Source organism: Erythrolamprus reginae, chromosome 5 (genome assembly GCF_031021105.1).
Source record: "Erythrolamprus reginae isolate rEryReg1 chromosome 5, rEryReg1.hap1, whole genome shotgun sequence".
In the NCBI taxonomy this organism is placed as follows: Eukaryota; Metazoa; Chordata; class Lepidosauria; order Squamata; family Dipsadidae; genus Erythrolamprus; species Erythrolamprus reginae.
The window spans coordinates 92,080,092-92,105,809 of NC_091954.1; the positions used below are offsets into that span (position 1 = coordinate 92,080,092).

Sequence of the window (25,718 nt, forward strand, 5' to 3'; positions counted from 1 at the left end):
CCGGCAGCAGAGCACCATTTTGCGATTTCCCCCACCCCCCTTTGCACGCATTAATCGCTTACGAACTTTTCGCCTTACGAACCTACTTCCGGAACCAATTAAGTTCGTAAGACGAGGTATTACTGTATATGAATATTTATTTCCAACAAAGGGAATTCTTCATAAGGGCTTATGGAACTGTATAATTTCTTATGAATCCAATGACATGTGAATCAAAAACGATTTATTATATAACTGTTCAATTATTGCTTTGACAATTTGTCATATTTTATTGTTGTTTGTAACATAAAATTTGAAAATAAAAATTATTTTTAAAAAAAAGAATACCTGAGTATCTGCCAACCTAAAAAAACAACAACCCAGCAGTGCCATAGAATTATACTATCTTCTATACATACTATATAATGTACTGATACCATAAACTAGTTAAACTCATTTCAGCCTTATAAAAGTGCCACGCCCATCTCTACTAATAAAAAATTAGCATTTCTGTGAAGTTCATTCATTATTCCTTCCTATATAATACTGCTTTTTAGCCTTATGGATAATTATTTTTCTTGCTTTTCTTTCTCAAAACTGAACCTTTCAACCAGCATCTTTCCTACCACCACCCCCTTGATTCTGAAGTGGTACAATCCATTATGCCACATTAGATCTTTGCCACTTTACCTTTGAAAGCCAGTCAAGCTGTTGATTCTAAGGCACATCAACAGAGACGACCAGATTGCCCTTAACGCTAGTACCAAAAATATGGTTTCTTTTTTCTTATTTAAATGGATAGCATCTAAGGTAATGTATTTTTATAAGATAAGAGAATGTTGTTTAACCAAGGAGGTGAAATGCAGTCTGGGATACTGAATATTGAATTCATTGGGTGAGGTCCCAAATTTCACGTTTCCCATTGATGATCATAAAAAATGTTGACTTCAAATAACTTTGGTAATGACCTTTAAAGCCCTACATGGCATTGGGCCAGAATACATCCGGAAGCGCCTTCTACCGCATGAATCCCAGCGGCAGATAAGGTCCCACAGAGTTGACCTTCTCCGGGTCCCATTGACCAAACAATGTCGTTTGGCAGGTCCCAGGGGAAGAGCCTTCTCTGTGGCGGCCCCGGCCCTCTGGAATCAACTCCCCCCAGAGATTAGAACGGCCCGCACCCTCCTTGTCTTTCACAAATTACTCAAGACCCACCTTTATCGCCAGGCATGGGGGAGTTAAGATATTCCTTCCCCCTAGGCCATTACAACTTATGCATGGTATGTTTGTGTGTATGTTTGGTTTTTATAATAAGGGTTTTTAGTTGTTTTATTAATTGGATTGTACATGCTGTTTTTATCGTTGTTAGCCGCCCCGAGTCTGCGGAGAGGGGCAGCATACAAATCCAATTAATAATAATAATAATAATAATAATAATAATAATAATAATAACAACAACAACAACAACTTGAAGTTCTGTTTATCAGACTGACCAGGACAGCAGCGTAAAACTTGTGTCGTCATGGTGGGGGTCACATGACGTATTGGGTCTTTTTCCTCCTTCGCTAACCCGGGCAGGGGTGGAGCCAGCATGTTAACACCCCTGGACTCTAGGGGTTGGTTCTTGAAACTCATGTAGCGGTATCTATAGCAGTGATGGCAAACATTTTTTGGCTCAGGTGCCAAAAAGTTGTGCACACGTATTAGCACACACACGCATACCATGCCCTCCCTGTGCATACGTACTGCTCCCGCGCTGCCTCCCCATGCATACACACGGGCTTCACAACGGGCTCCTGAAGCCCGAGGATGGCGAAAAATGGCCAAATGATCCAACCGGAAGTTCATTTCTGAACTTTTAGTTGCTCCATTGAGCCGCTTTTTGCCATCTCTACGCTTTAGGAGGTCCATTGTGAGGCTTGTGCGCAAACTCCCCGAGTGAAAATGGCCCAATGTTCAGTTTGTTTCTGAATGTCCGGTTGGCCCGTTGGCCTATTTTTTTGCCATCCCTTGGCTTCAGGAGGCTTCCCTGAAGCCTGGGGACAGTGTAAATCAGAGGTCCCCAACCGCCGGTCCGCGGACCGGCACCGGGCCGTTGGGGGTTTTCAGCCGGTCCGCGGCGCCAGGGCCCCCTCGGCCTTTCCGCACCACCAGCGGCGCTCCCCCCGCCAGCCAGCCAAGCCCCGCGCCCGCCGGAACCGGCTCCTCGCTCTCCCCCCACCGCCCGCCGCGTTTGCAGGAGGTGGGGAGGGTCGGGCGGCCCGCCAAGGCCAGGAGGGACGCCGCTGCCCCCCCCTTCCCTCTCTCCGCCCGCCGCTGCGCCTCCTTGACGCCGAGAGGAAATGCCGGCAAAGGCTTTTCTCAGCGAAGGTCTTCAATGTCGGGGGCGCACGGGCGGTTGCACGTGCTCCCTATCTCCCTGCTAGCCCACTCGGAGTATTCAAAATAAGAAAAACCTTTGCCGGCGAAGGCTTTTCTTATTTTGAATATTCCGAGTGGGCTAGCAGGGAGATAGGGAGCGCGTGCAACCGCCTGTGCGCCCCCGACATTGAATATCACCTTCGCCGGCCCCACCTCTCCTGCAAACCCCCTTGCTGAGAGCCCGGGGCGAAAGTGCTCTCGCAAAGGTGAGGCGGGCAGGGCGTGCGCGCGTCACCGCTGAGAAGAACGGAGAACGAGAGTGAGTGATAGCAACAGACAGCAAGATAGAGAGAAAGTGAGAAAGAGAGAGTGAGAGAAAGGGGGGAGAAAGAGATAGCAAGAGAGAGAACAAGAGAGAGAAAGAGCGTGAGAAAGAAAACAAGAAAGGGTGAGAGAGAGAGAAAGCAAAAGAGACAGAAAGAAAACAAGAGAGAGAAAGTGAGAAGAAGAGAGAGAAAGAGGGGGAGAGAGAGAGAAAGAGAGGGAGAGGGAGAAAGAGAGAGGGAGAGGGGGGAGAGATAGCAAGAGAGGGAGAGAGAGAAAGAGAGAGGGAAAGGGGGGAGAGATAGCAAGAGAGGGGGAGAGAGAAAGAGAGAGGGAAAGGGGAGAGAGGGGGGAGAGAGAAAGAGAGGGAGAGAGAGAGGAGATAAAGGAAGAGGAGAGAGAGAAAGGAAGAGAAAGAAAGAAAGAGGGATAGAAAGAGAGAGAGAGTGAGAGATGCTCAGTGAGCCTTTCTTTGAAGTTGCCTTTCTTTCTTTCTTTCTCTTTCTTGCTTTCTTTCTTGCTCTTTTTCTTTCTCTCTTTTACCTTCCCTTCCTCTATTTCTTCTTTTCTTTCTCCTTCCTACCTTCTTCCCTTACTCTCCCCTTTCATGTTTCCTTGCTTCCTTCCTCTGTTCCTGTCCCTTCCCCCCTTCTTTCTTTCTTTCCTTCCTTCCTTTCCTCCCTCCATTTCTTGCTTTCCTTTTCCTTCCTCCCTTCTTTCCTCCCTCATTCCCTTCTTTCACTCCTTCCTCTCTTACTCTCCCCTTTCACACCTTTCCTTGCTTCCTTTGCACCCTTCTTCTGTTCCTGTCCCTTCCCTCTTTCCTTCCTTCCTTCCTTCCCACCCTCCGTCCATTCATTCACCCATTCCTCTCTTGATCGCCCCTTTTACGGCGCCGCTGACAGCTAGCTCCCCCCCCCCCACCGGGCCATGGAAAACTGGTCTAGCTTAAAGCCGGTCCCTGGTGCAAAAAAGGTTGGGGACCTCTGGTGTAAATGACCAAAAAAAAATCAAAAATCAGTTGGTACAATCATCAGCTGATCCACTGTATCAAAAGTTCTGCTCTTTTTGTAGATATGTGATGTCACAAAATACTTCTCTAAAGGAGTGAAGCTTGAAGTGCACTACTGCTGTTGTCATTTGCCTCTGGTTGACCACTGCCCCCTTGGAAGGTGCAGGTATGGGGAAGGTTACTTTAGGACCACGATGGTGAACCTATGACATGCGTGCCACCGGTGGCATGCAGAGCCCTCTCTTTGGACATGCCAGCCATCGCCCCGGCCGAGCTCCACTGTGCATGCACGCATGCCTCCCGCCAGCCAGCTGATCTTCGAGTCTCTGCCACACATGCTTGGGGCAGGTATAGAATAGTAGTTTGTATAAACATAATGATAAATGAGGACAATAGAAGGGTAGGACAGGGATGGTAGGCACAATGGTGCACTTATGCACACCCCTTACAGGCCTCTTAGAAACGGGGAGAGGTCAATAGTTTTGGGGGTTTGGGAAGAAACCACAGTCAGGTAGTGCATTCCAGGCATTGATCACTCTATTGCTGAAGTCATATTTTCTGCAGTCGAGTTTAGAGCTTACATTTAATTTGAATCTATTATGTGTTCGCGCATTGCTGCAGTTGAAGGTGAAGTAGTCATTAACAGGAAGGACATTTTGGTGTATTTTATGAACTAGTTAGAACAGATCAGAGGCGACCTAGTTGTAAATTTTCTAATTGCAATATTTTGAATCTGGTGGAATAAGGTATTTTGTTGCAAGCGGAGGAGTGAAGGACTGTTCTTGTGAAATATTTCTGGACTCACGATTGAATTAATGCCTGATATGCAATGAGGGTTGCAGACAGGTGAGCTGTATTCTAGAATGGGTCTAACAAATGTTTTATATGCTTTGTTTAGCAGTGCAATGATGCCAGAGAAGAAGCTAGGTAAGATTAGATTAGGGTTCTAGCACTTAATAATATGATATGAGTACTCCAAGGTCTTTGAGGGTCATAAACCCTGACAAAAAGAGAGACGTGAGAAATAGGGCAATTAAATTTCCCCAGGCATTCCTCTTTCCCACTTACTCGGGGGGGGGGGGGAAAGTGCCCCGTTATTCAACTGAGTACAAACTACAAGCAGCTGCTGGAAAGATGTTGCACGCCCCAGTCTCTTTGACAGTTTACAATCGCGAGTAGTCGTTATTTTTTTTAGGCGCCTTTTGGAAATAGGAGAGCGCTGGGCGTTACTCCTTCACCCCGCGGCTGCTCCTTCGAGGATCCCCCTTGAAGGAACAAAACAACATGTTTATTCTGCTCCTCCTCCTCCTTTCGCCTTTCCCGCTGAAAAAAGACTTCCAGGAAGCAGCGTTTTCCCTCCTCCTCTTCTGTGGCGCCTTGGTCGGCCGTCAGTAGGCGGGCTCCGCGCGCGGCCGCCAGCCGTACACACTCACTCTGTGTCTCTCGCACGCCCGGTCGGCCCCGAAGAAGGCGGGTCGCGGGGACCCGACTCCTCCTTGCGGGAGGCGCATCTTCTCGGGGCGGGCGGCGGGATTAGCTCATCTCGGCGGCGGAGACCAGAAACCAGCTCGGCGTTTAGCGGCTCGTCCGCGGCAGCTTCGACTCTTTGCCCCCCTTTCCCCTTGCTGGGTTCGGCTCACAGGCGGAGGGACGCGGAGAGCTCGCTCGTCCTTCTCGTCCCGTCCTCCTACTCCCCCCCCTCCCACCCACCCCCAAACCCCAGCCTGGGTGTTTGTCTCCGGCCGGCTCTATGGCTCTGTGCAATGGAGAAGCCAAGGTCAGTGCCGCGCCGGCGGAAGGGACGGCAAGAGGGGAGAAGGCGGGTGGGCGAGCGGGCGGGCGGGCGTTGTGTGTGTGTAGTGGGGGGGGAAGCCAGCCTCGCGCGGTGCCTTCCCCGGCCTGCCACCTTCCTCCGGGAGCTTTGTGCGTGGGAGAAGAGGCGGGAGCCGGTGGCAAGGGCAGACCTGCCTCCCCCGCTCCCTCCCTCTCGATCCCCCCTCCCCGGGCTTCGTTGCAATAGCAGCAGGCTTTCCTTTCGCGCGTCCCCCCTCCCCTTCACAAGCTCCCAAGCCCCATTCCCAGCAGCGGCATTTCCTTCTGGCCCTTCTCTCTCTCTCTCTCCCCCCCTCCCTTATCCTCCTCGGCGGGAGGAGGCTTCATGCCGGGCACATGGGAAAGAGGGCGGAGGGATGAGGAAAGAGAGGCACGGAGAAGGGTGACTGGCACTTGCCCCCCCCCCTTCAATCCCGGCACCTGGGGAGAAAGAGGAGGCGAGCGGCCGGCCTAGAAGTCTGCCGCTCGGTGGTGGTGGTCCCTTCCCCCCTCGGGCACATTCCCGCTGCCACTCCGCGGTCCCGCGTGGCTTGAGGCTGCACCAGACACGCCTGGCAGCCTCGTGGCCCTTCTCCCCCGCCCCCCCTTGCGCGTGTCTTAGGAGAGAGAGAGAAAGGCGAAGAGGTGGCGGGGAGAGTGAGGAAATGGAGAGATAAGTCTCACTTTCGAGCCGTTGCTGCTGCTGCTACTTCAATCGCCAACTGTTTTGTTGCGGGGTTCCCCACCTCGGCCCGTTTCGCCTTTTTAGAACCTCATTTCTCCTTCCCCTCAGTTAAAAGTTATACGTTAGGTTTCTCCTCCTATCCACAAACTGAACCAGTAAGTTAATTCTTTTCCGAAGAAGGCTGATATGAAATGATCAGATTTGGGGTAAATCCAGGGGAAAGCATGGCGCGTGTCAGTTTTCCCTCACACTTCTGAAACTTTTGTTTATTGAGGTAATCAAGGGGTCGCCCTCTGACTCTTCCCCAACGCACACATATTAGGTTTAAACGCGGACTTGGTCTGTGAAGCCGTCGTTTTCTTAGCTCAGTGTTTTCAAGGTCCTCACCTTGAAAAAGAAAAATGTTTTGGTAATGGGTATCTTTGGGCCCCGCGGTTGCATCGTTGCTTGTTTTGGTGTAGCTTAATGACTGATGCGGTTTCCTAAAAGAAGATAAACTTAAAAGTGCTTGTTCACCTCAGTGAAAAGGAAAAACTTTTTTAACAGTTGGATTTTAAGCCTTACAGTATATCACAGACTTTTCCTATCTCCCCAAACACTGCCATTTCCAGAGTTTCCAAAATATGTTTTGTCTGAGCACCATTAGATAAAAAAAGTAAACTCTGCCAGCCAAATATAGGTTTGTTTTGCTTTTTGTTTTCTCATAAAATGTTCTTACGAGATGGATTCAGAACCACCTCATAAGAACTGTTTATGATAAAATAATTGGGGTGGGGGTGGGGGCTAACATAACATGAATGGCATACTTTTATTTTTAATGTGGGCCAAAGTAAAAAAATGACAGTTATCTATTGTTAGTTATTATCTTGATTCAAAACTCTTGTGCTAATGAGATTTGATTTAGTCACAAAAGCATTAAGAGTACCAGAATGAATGATGGTGGATAAAATAGCAAGCTACATCTTTTTTTTTTTTTAAATGCATCTTACTTAAAATGAATTCTGAGGCTCCTGTGATCTTTGGAGTATATTTTTGAAGTTATATATTTTTATGGCTCTTGATACAAATCATATTTGCAACTAGAATTAGACGTTTCCCTTTAAACCCAGCATTATAAATGCTATTTGCTACATACAGACTAGTTTGTATGATTTTAAATTTTAACTGGGAATATGGCTATCAAAAAGAGGAGTCATTCTGTTAGTGTTAAGATCAATGTCTCTTTAAAAATCTCTTATGGAGCTGACAACATAAATTTTTTATATGTATTTACTTGGCTCTTTATGGAAATCAAACTGGATCTAAGAATTTCAGATGATAGCATTATCAAACCACAACATTGATATTGAGAGCCACTGTAGGACTTTGACACTTGCGCCTTATTTATTTATTTAAGCACCTTGCCAGTATTACAGAGTTCTGTATTCACCACAGAATTTCACTTTATTCTTGGATGGATGGTTTGCAAAAAGAAAAGGAAAGCTTTGTAGTAGTTTAGCTTCTCTGATCTTAAATGCATTCGATTTCATCTTTCTCTCTTTTGGTATGCATCCTAGAAACATAGAAGATTGCAGAAAAAGACCTCATGGTCCATCTAGTCTGCCCTTATACCATTTCCTGTATTTCATCTTAGGATGGATGTATGTTTATCCCAGGCATGTTTAAATTCAGTTACTTACCAACCAAGTCTGCTATAAGTTTGTTCCAAGTGTCTATTACTCTTGAGATTAAATCTGGCTCTATGCTTTACTCTCTTTTTTGGGGGGAGGGGGGAGTAGTGTCTTTTTCTGCTTTTTGTAGAAACAGTTTTTCCACAGTTATTTTTCAGTCTAAGTACACATTAGCTTACTTAAAGCCTGATCTTTAAGAAAGTTAAATAGTCCTGAGTAAATGCATTATTTATTTATTACATTTATTCCATACATTTCAGATAAACACTGTGGTTTAAACAAACAATAATAATGTACCAAAAATATCAGAACAGCAGTTTAATATATTTAGGATAAAAACCATGCTTGGCCCACAAATATAGTTAATATTGTTATACTTCAAATGCCTTTCAGAACATCTTCAAGCCCTTCCTGGATGAAATAATCATTATATGAATTTAATAAATAAAGATTTAAAAATGGGTATCTCCCAACCATTAAAAAAGAAGCTCTATTATAAGGTGGGAACCATCATGGAAAAACGCTGCCTCTAGACCCTCAACTCTTTCATCTCAGCCTGTAAGTTGAGGCAACCTGATTATCCAAGAGATTTTGACTTGATGTGGTAATGGTTTAGTTTTCTCCAAAGTACCTAGGTTTTTTTTCTCTTATAGCCAAGTACAGTACTAGAATCACACATTACATTAGGTCAGAAGCAAAAAAAAGACTTCCATAATATGTGTACCATAGATATCTGGTATAAGCCACATAATCTGTATCTGTGACTTGTTCCAGATGTCACTTTGCCCTTTATGGATTCCCCTGGTATATATTCGGAGAAGTCTTTGGAGAAGGTCGGCATACAAATCTAATAAATAATAATAATAATATATACTTAAATTTTTCAAAAGAGTGAGGGGAAAACAGAACACTGGACTGATTTGAGTGATCATATAGTTTCTTAAGGTATATAGAACAGTCTTCTGTTAATGCTAGAGATCTGCTTGCCTAGCTCATCCATTTGGAGTTCCACAGTGTAGATATTTCTGAGCATATTGTAGTAGTAGGATGACAGTTCTCTGGTTGACATTTAAAAGAAAAGTTCCATATCTACTGGGGCACTCTACTTCATGGCTTTTACACTCAGAGACATTGTCCCCCACTGCTGCTAAAATTACATTTAAATTCACTTGAAATGTCTACTTTTGAGTAAATAGAGGAGGAAGATAAATTGGCAATGGAAACATTGCAAAGTCAAGCAGTTTCAGCTCCAGTATGTGTTGGTTGGTTTGTTTGCTATCTTTCCCACTACTTGCTTTGAATGCCTAGCTCACATCTGTTCTTTCTTAGTGCAGCTGTGTCAATAGCATCTGTTAAACCAGCCCTATGTTTTGAGAATTTCAGCACCAAAGCAAAGAATTTAGTCTTGCATAAGATAATGCTATATAACCCTTTCGATTTATTTATTTATTTATAGTCCACATAAACTATCATTTATTTATTTGTTTGTTTGTCGTGAAAATTTTCTACATAATTCTTTAAATCCGTTAACAAAGTATATAATATATGACTTAAACACTCTTTCATGTAATTAGTTTATTTGGTTGATCAGTCATGGAAAACATGTGATTTATCGTGAATGAAATGATTTCTTTCAGTTCAGACTCTTATGATTTAAATTAAGCCACACAACCTGATAGCGTGAAAGTGGTTAAAAAGGACTTCTTGTAACTTCATTTCTTCTTTGACTACCATAATGTTCTTTAATGAATCAAGTTATTTGATTCAAAATGCCAACATGTCCCTAGTTTCTTAATAATTTCCCCTTTTATCTAATTTTGTGTGCATTTAAGATTGTTCATTACAGAATTCTACTGTATTATAGTTTTCTATGGATGCATTTAGGATGAAGGCATAGAACTAACCATGACTTGAATAACAGTTCTGTGGGGTGAGATTGAACAATCAACAATTTCTTTTTGCAATATAAGTAAAATTCTTGTTAGCAGCTTCATGTAAGTATCTCTGCTTTAAAATATATATATATTATTTTACAGAGTATCTGTAGCTTTCTGTTCAAATATTGGTTAAGACATACAATGATAAAATAACATAAAAATATCATATTTTTCAGACTATAAGACACATCTAGATTTAGAGGAGTCACGTGGACAATCAGAAGCTCATCAATTTCTTATAGGTTTGATATGAAGGGGCTGGCTTTTTTGTTTTTTCCTGTGAAATAGCTCTGAAAGCTAGAAGTTGGCTCCGATCTTCATCAACCGCCACTGATAACTTTAGCACATATAACGTTATTTCCATTTTAAAAATTCTGTGTTGGCCCTCTCAGTAAGAGTACAGTAAGTTAATATTTTGTTGTTGTTAGTTGCAAAGTCATGTCTGATCCATCTTGACTCCATGGACAACATCCCTCCAAGTCCTTCTGTCCTCCACCATCCCCGAGTCCATTTAAGCGCACACCAACTGCTCCAGTGATTCTATCTAGCCACCTCATTCTCTGCCGTCCCATTCTTCTTTTGGCCTCAATTGTTCCCAGCATTAGGCTCTTCTCCATCGATTCCTTTCTTATTAAGTGGCTAAAATATTTGAGTTTCATCTTCAGGATCTGGCCTTCTAAAGAACAGTCAGGATTCATCTCCTTTAGGACTGAACTGTTTGTTTGCCTTGTAGTCCAAGGGACTTGCAGGAGTCTCCTTCATCACCCTAATTCAAAGGCCTCAATTCTTTGGCACTCAGCCTTCCTTATGGTCCAACTTTCAGAGCCATAAATTGCAACTGGGGAAACCATAGTCTTGACTCTACGCACTTTTGTTGGCAGGGTGATAGCTCTGCTTTTAAGTATGCTGTCTAGCTTTGCCATAACTAAAGTGCATATCTAAAGGCTTTTTAATGTTACAGGGAAATGAACAGGCTAAATTAAGCTCCAGTGTAAAGGTATACATTAACATAAAGATATGATTTGATCACCTAATGCCATTTATTCTTTTAGAAAAGCAGTTGTAAGATTACAGATACAGGTGCAACTTGAAAAATTAGAATGTCATACAAAAGTTCATTTATTTCATTAATGCAATTTAAAAGGTGAAAGGTAATTTATTTATTAATTAATTTTCTATGCCGCCCTATTCCTCAGACTCAGGGCATCTCAGGGCATCTCACAACAAAGTAATACATAACATATAGAAATCTAAATTAAAAAAACATATTAAACATATTAAAACCCCAATATCTTATAAAACCAGTCACTCATGTTCAGACAAACAGACATAAATTCATTAGTCGGCCAGGGCTAAGATGTTGGTCTTAGCAGCCCCAAGCTTGTGTGGAAGGTGGGGAGAGTGGGGGGTAGTGCGAATCTCTGGAGGGAGTTGGTTCCAAAGGGCTGGCGTCGACACAGAGAAGGCTCTTCCCCTAGGTTCCACCAGGCGACATTGTATAGCTGACGGGACCTGGAGAAAGCCAACTCTGGGACCTGATCTGCCGCTGGGACACATGAGGCACAATCATGTAATGAATCTCTGCCATATATTATCTTTCATCTTTTAAATTGTATTACTAAAATAAATGAACTTTTCTACAATATTTAAATTTTTTGAGTTTTACCTATATATGCCCTGCTGCCTGAAAGCAGTAACTCTGGGCTGAGGTTGTTCAGCTTCAAATTTGTGAGTTATACTTGCCATGAGGAAGAGATGGCTGAGAATTTATAGGATTCCTAATAATTTTCTCTGTTTCAATCTTTGTCTTTTTTATTACGCTTGATAACCTCTTATCTTTGATTTACATTGCTATGAAAGGTTCTCTCACCATTTTCAAAACTGGGTATTCACTGTTGATAAGAATAAGCGGGGATGAAGTAAATAAATTATGAAGGAAGACTTACATAAGATATCCAGTTGAACTGTAATATGCCTCACAAAAGCTTTGAAGGGTCCCCACTACCAAGGGATATGCAGGATGTACTGAGTTGCTGGATAGAAAGGACTTTTCTTACCCCAATAATTCAATGTTAAAAATACATTCATGACCCCTTACAAAAACCATGAGGAATTGTTATGTTTTGGTATTAAGCCAGGATTTTAAAAATCGTTGCTTGATTGAATAAATGTAGTGAGTTAGTTCTTGCATAAGGCTAAGCAGCAGAGGACACATTTGTATGTCACATTCTGTTATAAAATCAGAGTTACCTTCTGACATAATGCAGTCTATGAACTGAAATGTTGAATAATCAGACTAATATGTCCCTCTGTCACTGTTTAACTGGTATGTCCGTTGTAACAACAGGTTACAAAATCATCATTCCAAACAAGATATTAATTATTAAAACAAATTCTCCTCAGTAATGACAGTTATAGTTTCTCCTACCTTAACATATCTTTTTAAACTTCACTCCGTTAACATAGTTTTTTAAAATAACACAGCATTCATATTTGTCATAGTGATACTCAGATATTTTTACCTGCTTCTCAATCTCGTTTCATATTTTTAACATCTTTGTCTTCTGTTTATTAATCCTCAAACCTACTAATACATCATGTTCTTTTAATTTGTCCATTAATATTTCAATTCCTTTTAAAGGATCTTTCAGAACCAACACAAACAGCCATTAAGTTGTATATTCCTTTTTAAATCTTTATTTCTTTAATCCTCTTATCTATTTCTATCCAGTATTTCAAGAACCAAAATAAAGACGAGAGGAGATAATGGGCATCCATGTCTTGTTCTTTTTTGTAACTCACAGGTAGAGTTTTGATAGATTTCCATGACCAATTATTTGTGCTTCCTGTGAAGTGTAAATTGATCTTAACAATTTTATAAACTTCTCATTAAAATGCATATCTTCCAAAACCTTGAAGAAGAAATCCCAGATCAAATTGTCAAAGGCTTTCCCAACTTCTAAGAACATCAAACTTGTTTTTCGTTAGGTTCCTTCATTTATTCTAAAATATCCAACATGTTTCTGATGTCCTTAAACTGTCTTTTAAGTAAAAACACATATTGATTCTCATGAATAAATTCTTGCAAAATTATTTTCAGTCTATTAGCTAGAATCATTGTAAACATCTTGTCATTATTAAATAATGATATGGACTCACAGTTTCTTGTTAAAAGTAAAAACTTGTTCTTCTTTAGGTATTAATGGTATATTGACTGCTTTCAAGCTCTCTGGCATCTTTCCTTCCTGTCGGATATAATTCATTGTCTTTTATAAAGGTTGTAAAAGTTCATTCTCAAAATATTTCTAATAAGATCCTGATATCCATCTTGTCCAGAAACTAAAGCATAGTCACTTTCAATCCAAAAGATCTACTGTAGTGTAGAACTTTATTCTTCATGTTCTCCTATATTAGACAACTTAATTTAATTAATTTGATTTATAAGCTGCCCAACTCCTTCCAGACTCTGGGCGGTGTACAACAGTTTAAAACAATATAATAACAATTTATAACCCCAGAAATAAATCATTCATATGCTTAGCCGGAGCTAGATGATGTAGCTCATTGGCCTTTCAGAAGACTCTGAGGATGGAGATAGTGCAGATCTCTAGGGGCAGTTGGTTCCAGAGAGCTGAAGCCGCCACAGAAAAGGCCCTCCCATATGTCTCCGCCAACCAGCATTGTCTAATCGGCCGCTGGGAGGTATGCAGGAGAAGACAGTCACGTAATTAATCAACATTATTCACAGGGGTGAGTGGGATGGCAAACGGGTGTCAAACTCAATTTCATTGAGGGCCTGCATCAGGGCTGTGGTTGACCTGGGAGGGGGGCCACTGGGTGAGTGTGACCAAATGGGTGGGCATGGCCATCTTAACACCACTCATTGGTTTTGGCTGAATGGGTGGGCATGGCCAGCTTGACACCATTTCCCAAATTGCTGGCATGTTCTTCTTTGTATTGGGTAGACCAAGCCAAAGTGACATGGGTAAATTGGGCCGAACCAATGCTGGCTAGCCCCTTACATTTTCCAAGATGGCCCCGAGGCCAGATCCGACCACATTGCAGGCTTAATCTAGCATGGGCCTTATGTTTGACACCCCTGACTTTTCCAATGCCCATGGTGGCATGTTCACTATTGGTTATCCTGGCTGATCTGTAGGTCAGTGGGTATATTGGAGTTTTCCTGACAGTCTATACCCTGTAGTGCAGACAGGGCATCCAATTCACCCAGTCAGTATTTTTTTTTTAAAAAAAGACACCTGGTAGCCCCATCAATATCTGAAAATATCGAAACAAATTTCACACAGGTCTCATTTGTAATTTTCAGAAAGGTGTTTAGCTTTTTTTCCTAACATGCCACTTTTGGAAATCCAGAAAACAATGGTTCTCATGTAAGATTTCTGAACCTTCTTTCCAGAGCACGTAAGAAAAAAGATGCTCTTTTAATTGTCCTATTCCATTGTTCCATTTTGAGATGGATCATTTCTGTTAAGGGGCAAGGGAAAGAGAAGAAAGTTTGTTAAGTATAGCAGCAGCATGTCTCTAAGGATATTTATTTGTAGGTTTCAAAAAAATTAAGATGTATTTAAGAATTACAACAAAAAAATAGACAATCAAAAAAAGTTAACAAAATAAAAATTAATGTTTTGGAATTTTGCTTCTGGAGAACATAGTTGAGAATTCATTGAGTGAACCCTAACCATAAATCATTCAGTGCTTGAGGAGATCAAGCCCGCTTGCTCACTGAAAATAGTAGTAATGAAGCTAAAACTTAGATATTTTGGATTCTAGTGTGGAAACAGGAAATGTTAGAATAATCAAAGGTAGAAAGGATTCAAGAAAGCAAAATATCTAGTTACAATCATGGTTATAAGGTTACAAGAACTCAAGGAGGCACTTCCTAGCAAACTTTTTTCCGCAAAAGCCTTAAGACCCATCTATGTCTCCAGGCGTGGGGCAACTAGTATATGCCCCCCCCCTTTTGTTCTGACCATTGATTGTTATGTGTGGGTGTGATTGCGTAAAATTTTAAAGTTTTTTACATTAAGGGTTTTTTAGTCTATATTTTAGCTATTAGATTTGTATACCTATTGTTGCATTGTATGTTGTGAGCCGCCCCGGGTTCCCGGAGAGGGGCAGAATTCAAGTCTAATAAATAATAATTGGCCCATAATGAATTAGAAGCAACTAAACAATTGAATAGAAAAGCAAATAATACAATAGGAAAGCAATATGAGACTATCCTACCACTCCAAATTATATTGCTGTCCTAGGAAATTTTGGACCTTAGGAAAGTTAGAAACAGATTTATGTAGGGGGGGGGGGAGATTACAGACTGTTCTTATTCTCAGAACAAACTCTTGCTTTTATATGTAAATCTGTTTCATCATACTTGTAATTCCTATTTGTTTGTTGTTTTTTAAAGTACATCCTGGAAATTGAAGCATCTGCTATATGCCAGCACTGCTTTACCTAATCTTTAACATTACGTCTGTAGCTGGATATTCAGCTCAGTACTTATGAATCACTTGTTCCGTGATTAATAGTAGAGAAATAAAATAATCCCTTCACTGTTTTCCTTAAAAAAATGATTTTGCATTTATGTAGTACAAACCTCATATTCCTATAGATATGTATTTATTTATTTATTTGACAAATGTAGTACATAGCTCTCCATCCCACAAATGAGACTTTTTGTGGCATACAGTAAAACAGTTTTTTTAAACTTTAATATGTAATGATGCATGTACTGAATGGAAGTAATAACCTGTATTTTGGGACGATTATTATATCAAATTCTTTCTGTTATTTTTTGTCTCAATTACAGCCTAGTACAGTGATACCTCATCTTACAAACTCCTTGTCATACAAACTTTTCAAGATACGAACCTGGGGTTTAAGATTTTTTTGCTTCTTTTTCTGAACTATTTTCACCTTACACACCCAAGCCACCGCCACTGGGATGCCCCGACTCCGGACTTCCGTTGCCAGCCGAAGGCTCCCTTCGCTGGGAAACCCCATCTTCGGATTTCCGTTGCCAGCAAAGCGCCCGTTTTTGCGCTGTTGGGATTCTCCTGAGGCTCACCTCCATGGGAGACCCCACCTCCAGACTTCCGTGTTTTTGCAATGTTGCAGGGGGATCCCAGCAGCGCAAAAACACAGAAGTCTGGAGGTGGGGTTTCAAGGACTTCTGTGTTTTTGCGATGCTGCGATTTCCTTGCTGGGAAACCTCACCTCCGGACTTCCGTTGCCAGCGAAGTGCATTCCCCTGCAGCATCGCAAAAACATGGAAGTCCGGAGGTGGGGTTTCCCATGGAGGGGAGTCTCGGGAATCTCAGCAGCCGAAAAACGGGCGCTTCAGCTGGCAAAAGGGGTGAGTTTTGGGCTTGCACGTATTAATCGCTTTTCCATTGATTCCTATGGGAATCATTGTTTCGTCTTACGAACTTTTCACCTTTTTTAACCAATTAAGTTCGTAAGACAAGGTATCACTGTATATCCTTACATTTAAAATTGCCTTAACATTTGATGAATACGGTAATCTTAGCCCTATTACAACAATCTGGCATCATTATGTGATCAATCTGACATGAATATTCTAGTAGAATATTATTTAAAATTGTTGACATATAAAATATGGCATCTGTTCTACATGCATGCACCTTTTTAAACCATGCACAAGGTGAAAAATTAGTATTTCCAATTTGGAAAATTTTGGAATAAAGACAGCCTTGTGATTTGATCTTTATCTATTCCTGGCATGTGATCAAGTTACCTAAAGGTATTTGTTTCATCCTATTCATTCACTTTTTATTCTGTTCACCTTCATTAGGTGCCCATTCATTCTTGATCTTAGCTTTCCTTAAGTGCCCATTCCCAAAGTGACATAATTAACAGTCACTCTCATATAACAAAGTTAGTAGAAGCATGCTTTTTCAAGCAGCTGTTTCCCTTCCTTTGATAAAAATTCATTCCTTGAAGCAAATGATATACAGTACTCTCTACCAGTACTGGTAAATTTTGATTTTTAAAAAATCTATTTTACCATGTTTAATAAGCATTCTGCCAACATAGATTAAATCCAACTATTTATATTAATTTTACCATTTATGTATAATCTACAGATCTTTTTTTTTCATGAAAAGGTTTTTTTCTTTTTCTCCACTCCAAAAACATACATGCAATGTCATATACCTTCAATGCAATTTAACAAACATATATCCATCCTCAATGTACATTAATACTTAATTTCATATACATTGGTTTCAGTATGTATCATTTATCTCATGCTACCTCTTTTTCTAATTTTGTCACCAGGATTACACAGATTGTTTTGTTTTCTAGTTAAATTTAATGCTATTGCTTACTTCCTCTGTAAGATGTTTTCTCTTGCCCAAGAAAAAAAAACCCTGAGCCATTGTGCTTCAGTCTTTTCTTTATTTCCTTACTCATCATTATTATTATTTTAACCCTTATTTTCTATGATTAAATGCCCTTAAAAACAATCCAAGTTTGACCTATCCTCAAAAAGGGGGGGGGGAAAGGGGGGGGACCAAATATCAATTCATATTAAATATTTTATGCATTATATCTAACTAAAATCCTTTGTCATACAGGGGGAAACGAAAATTATTTCAATTCTAAAAGCTTAAACACAATAACTTCTTTCATTCCTTAATCATTAAATTATATCTTCCCCTTTAATGTTACAAGTATATAATTTTAAATTTAATTCAAATCAAGTTTCTTGTTTCAAGTCCTCTTTATTATCTTGTGTTTTTAACCTTGCATCATATTTTCAAGATAATTGCTGTGTTCAAGAGCTTTCTCCACATTTTTTCCATTTTATTTTCATATTCCAAAAGGGATCTCTGTAAATATGCAAAATAATCCTTAAAGAACGCTGTAAGATCCTCATCTTCTAATGCCATATTGCCAAAGCCACCGTTCACCAGCTTATAGTTTAAAGTAATCCTTTTCTTTCAACGTTTTTTCCTTTAACTTTCAAGTAATAGAAGTTCATTCCAAGTTCACAGCCTGAACAGATAAGATGTCAATTTTATTTTATTTTTTCAAAATCCGAGGCCAGCAGCTGTGTAAGCAGCCACAAAAATCTTCCACTGTAGCAATTCCTCCAACCAACAGGTGGCACTCCTCACTAGTTCCACAATTCTATTTTCTCTTAATGTGTTGTTGTTGAATTAAATCAACTTTATTAGATCAAATAATTCACTTCAAAGTTAATTCAAAAATCAAATATAGAAGTTATCAAACATTGGACTTTTACACCCTTTAATATTTTTCCACTGTAACCTTCAGTGCTAAGTAGCTGCTTTGTCTTTATTTTTTCCCAATCTTTTTGTCCCCGTTTGAAATCAGCAAAAAAAATGTCCCAAACTTCAATTCCGCTAAATAACTCACCAGTACAACTTTTAGTCTTTATCTCTCTAGCACTTTTCTTTATTCCTCTTTCCAGGTGTCTTCTGATCTTCAACAATAAATTAATCTTTCCATTTGCAGCCATTGCGGCTTGGGTGGCTTTTGCAAGCTGATTTCCGTTGTTAATGATTGAGGGCCTAAGTCAGTTTTCTCTGGCGTTTGCAAACCCCAAATAGATTGCCGATAACATCCCTCTTCTTCACTGCCTCTCCAGGACAGTTCTGATCTGGTTCTGACTGAACCAGGTCGCCAGGTGACAGAGATTCAGGGAACTCTGTGTCGCCGCGGTGCTTGGCCATGGCTCTTTCCCCAATCTGCAGATCTTGTCAAACATAACTGTCTTGGTCCTCAATATATTTATTTTCAGATCCATATTTTAATAGTAATTGAAATCATTCAGATTCTCAGCCAATAATATAATTTTGTGTGCATTTTCATATCCAGAAACAAAATCGCTCTAATGTTTGTCCCAATTGTATTTATTCATAAATTCATTATATTCCTAATGTGCATCACATATCACACCAAGACAACTAGACACCAGAACAGTTTTTTCCCATCACCATCACTCTGCTAAACAAATAATTCCCACACCACTGTCAAATTATTCACTAAAGCTGCATTACTATTACTATTAGTCTTCTTATCGTTCCTATCGGCCATCCCCTCCCACTTATACGATTTACATTAATATTGATTGTTTCCTGATTGCTTATTTGTACCCTATGACAATCATTAAGTGTTGTACCTCATGATTCTTAACAAATATATTTCTTCTTTTATGTACACTGAGAGCATATACACCAGAAACAAATTCCTTGTGTGCCCAATCACCACTTCTCCACAGACAAGTTCTCTTCTCTTCTCTTCTGTTATCTTTTATTGTCTTATTCTTTGCTCAAAACTAAAGTGTTCAAGAAATATTCTATTTTTCTTACCCATTCTTTCCTTCCATTATATGGCACACCTACCATATTCAATAACCAACTGTTAATTCTATTACTTAAAGCTTAATAACTTGTATGCTACTTAAATTTAATAATCTTGCAATCAGAATTGTACAAATTTGTTTCTAGGCACACTTCATTAACTCTGTAGTCTTCACATTCATATTAAACAAATCACATACTGTTTCCCTCAAAATAAGTCATCCCCTGATAATAAGCCAAATCAGGCTTTTGAGTGCATAGCAGTCAGACAAAGCACTTATTTCAGGGTTCAAAAATACATAAGACGGTCTTATTTTCAGGGAAACATGGTAGCATGCTATAAGGAAACCAACCATATTTCATGAGTTCTCCAGTTCCATTGTATATATCTTCTTCACCTCTTGTCAAGACACAGTATAAGCATAGTTATAGCCAGCTCAAGTCATCTGCTTTTTGTTATGCACAAAATCAAAACATTTGTTAACAACACTTATGTTTTGCTTTTGGCGATAATTTGTGAGTTGTCCTTAGGTTATTTACTAAGCCTTTGATCCATGAACCTAGCCATTTCATCTTAAAAAATCATGACTTATGACATTTAAAAATTATGATTAAAACATGACTTAGTATGATATATAGCCATAGGTAAGGTTTTACACATTATGTTAAATCATATATTTATTCAAAACAAAGAATGTGGTTATGGTTTAATTAACAAGTCATGATTAAAACATGACCAGGTGTGATTTACGAACATAGGCTTTAATCGAGTTTAGCTATAGGCTTACTCAATAAGAATGCTACTTTATTGAATGAAATATGGTTAATAAAATCTTAGCATGATATATTAAACCTATTGGAAAATGTTATGGTCAAGTTTATATGACTTAGTTCATAATTTCACATTAAACTGTAATATTGTATACCTGTTGAATGGTGAATCCAATCATGCTTTATTGTTTAGTTTAATCCCAACAAGCTCTGCTATGCATGTTAGCTTTCTTTCTTTAATATTTAATATAAGTTCTTTTCATACCAATAGGCTCCAATGCTACATCTAATGTAGCAGCTATTGCTATTTTGAAAAGTCATATTTTATGCTTATTTGCTTGTCCCAATAAGACTCTTAAAATTCTGTTCATAGTTGGAAAATCCTGGAGAAGATCTGAAGGATGGAATATGCCGGTATGAAGGAGCTGTTGTGATACTCGATGCTGGAGCTCAGTATGGAAAAGTCATAGATCGCCGGGTCAGAGAACTGTTTGTCCAGTCAGAGATTTTTCCTTTGGAAACGCCTGCTTTTGCAATTAAAGAACAAGGATTCCGGTAAGATTAATCCTTCTATTAGTTGTATGTATGTATGTTCCATTAACAGTTTTGTTTCATCTATGAGATCAGAAAGTTAAAGCTCGTATCCTTCAACTTTGAAAGGCCAAACAATCTGAATAAGACTATGTTTCAGCTTTAAGTTGTATGCAGAAACCTTAAATTCTCCTGGCATCCTCAGGAAAGTCCAGGATGGGTAGCTTTAGCCCTCCAGCTCTGTAACTGAGTGGAAACCTCTGAGAACCGTCTCCCTGCCAATGGTCCCCAGTTCTTTACTCAGTCCAAGCTCTACAGTATAGATGCTCCCTTTGCCAAAGTGAATAAAATTATAAAATATAAATACTCAGAACCCTATCATCTGAAATTTTGATCCCGTGACCAAGAGATGCTGTAAGACAGTGTTTCCCAACCTTGGCAACTTGAAGATATTTGGACTTCAACTCCCAGAATTCCCCAGCCAGCAAATGCTGGCTGGGGAATTCTGGGAGTTGAAGTCCAAATTTCTTCAAGTTGCCAAGGTTGGGAAACACTGCTGTAAGAAACTGGAGATGCTATGAGAAACTGGACATACCAATAGATTAAACTTAATTCTGCCACCGGCACCCATAAGTTAAGAGAGGAGGAAACACAGAGCCTTACTTCGCCTCAGCCCTGCCACTATTTTGCTACAATTGAAGAAAAGTTCTTTCTCTCATCAGCCAAATAAAGGACTACACTTAGATTCTGATTCTGCCTCCCACCACGCTTATTACATTTCATTGTATAACTTCCAGTTGAACTCAAATAGGACAGGTTCAGCCTAAACACTGAATGTGGCCTGGTAAATTAAATAAATTAAATTAAATTAAATTAAATTAAAATGCCCAGCTCTGGTCTAATTCCATTTAAATGAAAAATGTAAATTACATTAATTAGTCCCATGCATTTATTTATTTCCTATTGCTTCACCCTGAAATTAGTGGCAGATTTTAGAAGGGATTTTGGGTGTGCACCCAAGATTTCATGGAATCACATGTTGCTCTATTACAATGATTCTCAACCTTTCTAATGCTGCAACCCCTTAATACAGTTCCTCATCTTGTGGTAACCCCCAACTATAAGTTTAGCGTCAATTCTTCCAACAGATCTTTAAGCTGATTGGCAACAGGTCAGAGGGACACCGCCCTGTAAACGCCTGATTGGTTGGATTGTAAAAATATGTTCCAAGATGCCAGAATAGAAGCTTTAGTTGCTAACACCATTGGAAATTTGTCTTTTCCCATGGTCTTAGGCGACCCCTGTGAATGGGGTCCCGACCCCAAGGTTGAGAACCACTGCTCTATTAGCTCAGGCAAATAACTCCTGATTCTCATATTTGAGAAAATATATGTGGTATGTATTCCAGAATGTATAAACTGTGATGGATCAAACTAAAAGCTTGTCTACTTCAGCATTTTGTTGTTGGCATTGACATTTAAGTAATCTGGATGATTACTTCTTTAAAAAGAGTTGAAAAAGAGGACATTGAAATACCAGCCTAAAAGAGACAGGATGGTTAATAGTTTACTAAAATGATATTCCAAAATGAAAAGCCCCATAATTTGCTTACAAGACTCTTGGTCCTGTGACTCTTAAAAGTTGGCAAATTCAAGAGGTTATTGGGGGCCAACTAGTGATAGGATGCGTTGTGTATATTTTATTAAGTAGTAGTAACTGAAAACATTTACATGAGAAGCAGAGATGGTGCGGAGCTGAGTGATGAAGCTGAATATCATTGGCATGCTAAAATCAGTTTAATTCTATCAAATGAAATATTTTATATAACATTTTATTTTAATGTTGCCATTCCCTGCTTGATAAGCAACGGTATGTGGAGTATGGAAAAGGAATAAGAAATAAGAATCCAATGGAAATGAAGTGACAAAAGATGAAAGAGCTAAAACTAAATTGCACCAATATCTTTCATTATAGTTCATACTTTCTGTTCTAACAAACTATTCTTGTTTCTACCATATGGAAAAAGTCAAACGTTTTTGAGTTTCTCTTTTTAACATCTCTTGAACAGCATCCAAATATAGCTTTTTGTCTTTTCTTTTTCTTCTCCCTTGCAGTTAAATGCTTTATTATTATTATTATTATTATTATTATTATTATTATTATTAATTAGATTTGTATGCCGCCCCTCTCCGCAGACTCATTCTCTGTATTGCCAAACCTTCTCAAAATACCTACACCCTGACCACTCAACCATTGTGTTAAATCAGCATTCACGGAACATCTATTTTTTCCTGAATTATCAGTTATATAAAAGGGAGATATAGGGAAGATTCTCCCCCCTCCCCATGACCTGAGAACCCAAGAACAAAAATAATAAGTGGCAGCTATCTAGATTTCATCTAAATATAAGGATAATTTCCTGATGGTGAGATCTATACAGCAGTAGATAATGTACTTATGGAGACTGTAGATTCTTCATCATCTGTGGAGGTTTTAAGGAAGAGGCTGGATAGCCACTTATTATGGTTGATAACATTATCCTGCACAGCATTGATTTAGATTAGTAGATGGAAAAGGATATTTGCTGCATTAAAAATAATTGTGGATCACAAAAGAATAACTGATGAACCAATCAGCTGCTTGGTGGTTAGAGACATGGCAGCAGTAATGCAGCCACCAATTTATCCAGTTGAGACTTGGGATCATTGCAGGTGCCCTGTAGCATATCTTTCAGGACAGAGATGGCAACAAAAAACTATACAACATATCCTTCCTGATGGCAGTGACATTTTGAGGCAGTGATTTGAGTTTTCAGCAAATGCCTGCAGAATGAGGCTACTTGACAGGTTGCATGTTTTAGAGCTCTGTTCTCGGTGAGCCATGTAACCTCTTTAAGCTTAATATATCTCTTAAGCATCCATTTCTGTTGCATTCAACTTAATTTTCCTCTCAGTTTCCTTATCAAAATGAACAAAACACTTTCTTATTGGAGCTGTTTTTACTTCTTTCAATATTCATTCCTTACTTACCCCAGACCACATACTACCCACTCAATTTATACAAGTATTTGTATATCTTAAATATTTCTCCATCGTTTCCCCTATCATTAATTAACATTTTACTAAGGTAATTAATGCATCTAGCTTTAGTGTCCGAACATCAAATACGACATGAATGAATGCATTTACTGATAAATGCCTATATAATGCCTATATAATACTAAAATTGTTGTGATCTTTTAAACTCTTTTCATCCTTTAATTGGATGAAACTACACATCATAAGGCAACAATTTTGAACCAAGATATCTCGTATGGCCTAACTTACACAACCTATCCAAACTTCAGGTCCAGTGACTCCCGAAGGAATGAAATGTTGGCAAGTTGCAGCTGCTTCAATATACCTGACTGTTGCTACAGTCACATGGTGTTCATTTTCAATGAGTTTTGCAACCAATCTGATGGAAGGGAAGGAAAGGGAAGGGAAAAGGGAGAGGAGAGGAGGAAAGGAAGGTTGGTTGGTTGGTTTCTGGTGATCCCTGCCAGATTCCCACAAAAATACCCAATGGGAAGTACTCATTCCTTCTCTGACTACTTTTTTACCCACTCTTGGCCATTCTGGTTCTCTGTTTAGGTAAGCAAATTGCCCAATGGGTCACAGATTATTACATGATAAATGCTGGACTTTATCATAGAAACATAGAAGTCTGACGGCAGAAAAAGACCTCATGATCCATCTAGTCTGCCCTTATACTATATTCTGTATTTTATCTTAGGATGGATATATGTTTATCCCAGGCATGTTTAAATTCAGTTACTGTGGATTTATCTACCACGTCTGCTGGTAGTTTGTTCCAAGGATCTACTACTCTTTCAGTAAAATAATATTTTCTCACGTTGCTTTTGATCTTTCCCCCAACTAACTTCAGATTGTGTCCCCTTGTTCTTGTGTTCACTTTCCTATTAAAAACACTTCCCTCCTGAACTTTATTTAACCCTTTGACATATTTAAATGTTTCGATCATGTCCCCCCTTTTCCTTCAGTCCTCCAGACTATACAGATTGAGTTCATTAAGTCTTTCATGATATGTTTTATGCTTAAGACCTTCCACCATTCTTGTAGCCCGTCTTTGGACCCGTTCAATTTTGTCAATATCTTTTTGTAGGTGAGGTCTCCAGAACTGAACACAGTATTCCAAATGTAGGATGCTTGGCTGCATAGCTAGAGGTATAACAAGCAGGAAGAGGGAGATTATGATCCTGCTATATAGAGTGCTGGTGAGACCACATTTGGAATACTGTGTTCAGTTCTGGAGCCCTCACCTACAAAAAGATATTGTCTGTCTTGTACCAGAAAGCTATAAATGAAAAAGGAGAAAACAAATGTTATAATTTGCTTCTAAGTCTTGTTAATGGTACTGTCCTCTGAAAGTTAGTCTATGTAATCAAAGTAAAGTTTTTATTGAACAGGAAGACTTCCCTTTGGATGGTGGGGCACACAATACAGTATTTTGTCCTTCAGTAAAATGTAAAATGGCTCATGAAGTTTCCAATTGGGGTGATAGGAACAGTTCTCTATTTCTCAGCATGGTTACTTTGAACATGTAGCTTCCTATAGTCTTAGCAGGAGCAAGTGTTGCTTTAGTATATCCAGAAATAGGCTTGCCATGACAACATAAACCTTCAGGGTTACATAAAATGAAACAAATTACCCAGATTCAAAGAAAAAAAAGATGAGTGGGCCAGGCCTGATTTCTTATATCACCCTTTACGTAGACAGACTGACTAGTTATAATGGAGGGCTCTTACAGAGGCTCTTAAGGTAATTCATTTTTGATGGTCCTCAACTATCTAAAGAGCCTCCAAGGATACAAAAGTTGTTCTAGCCCAGTTTTATTGAATTCAGGGAAATCAATATGAGGAACAATCATTTCCCTGCCCTCAAATGGAGGTAGTTTGTCTCAATTTTATAAAATACCTGAGGAAGGCTATTGATTTCCCTACATTGCTTCACATTTGTTAAAAGAGTTAAGTGTTGGCAAATATACGTGGGTATGTTTTGTTTATTTTATTTGGAAGCAGTATTATATAAATGAAAACGTTACTTTTTGTTTAGATGTATGTTGCTCTCCTAAGAAAATGTTTATGTTGCTTTTCGGTTCCATAATGATTTGTTCATGTTTGATGGAAAAGTAACATTACTATACAAATAGTCCTCAACTTATGACTCTAATAGAGCCTGGAATTTCTATCTTAAGTCATGATAGTCA

The 25,718-nt window shown here is 39.5% G+C and overlaps 1 protein-coding gene across 2 annotated transcripts in view; it reads left to right on the forward strand.

Annotated features, from left to right (window-relative positions):
- Nucleotides 1–5,029: 5,029 nt before the first annotated feature.
- Nucleotides 5,030–25,718, forward strand: part of GMPS (guanine monophosphate synthase) — a 49,147-nt gene continuing 28,458 nt past the window's right edge. Inside the window, exons 1-2 of one of the 2 annotated variants that reach the window (XM_070753496.1) lie at nt 5,030–5,453; nt 20,293–20,474. In XM_070753496.1, the coding sequence (XP_070609597.1) occupies nt 5,427–5,453; nt 20,293–20,474 (209 nt within the window). In that variant the 5' untranslated portion in view covers nt 5,030–5,426. Of the gene's footprint in view, nt 5,454–6,097; nt 6,329–20,292; nt 20,475–25,718 lie in introns of those variants that run through there. The other variant, XM_070753497.1, reaches the window with a different exon arrangement.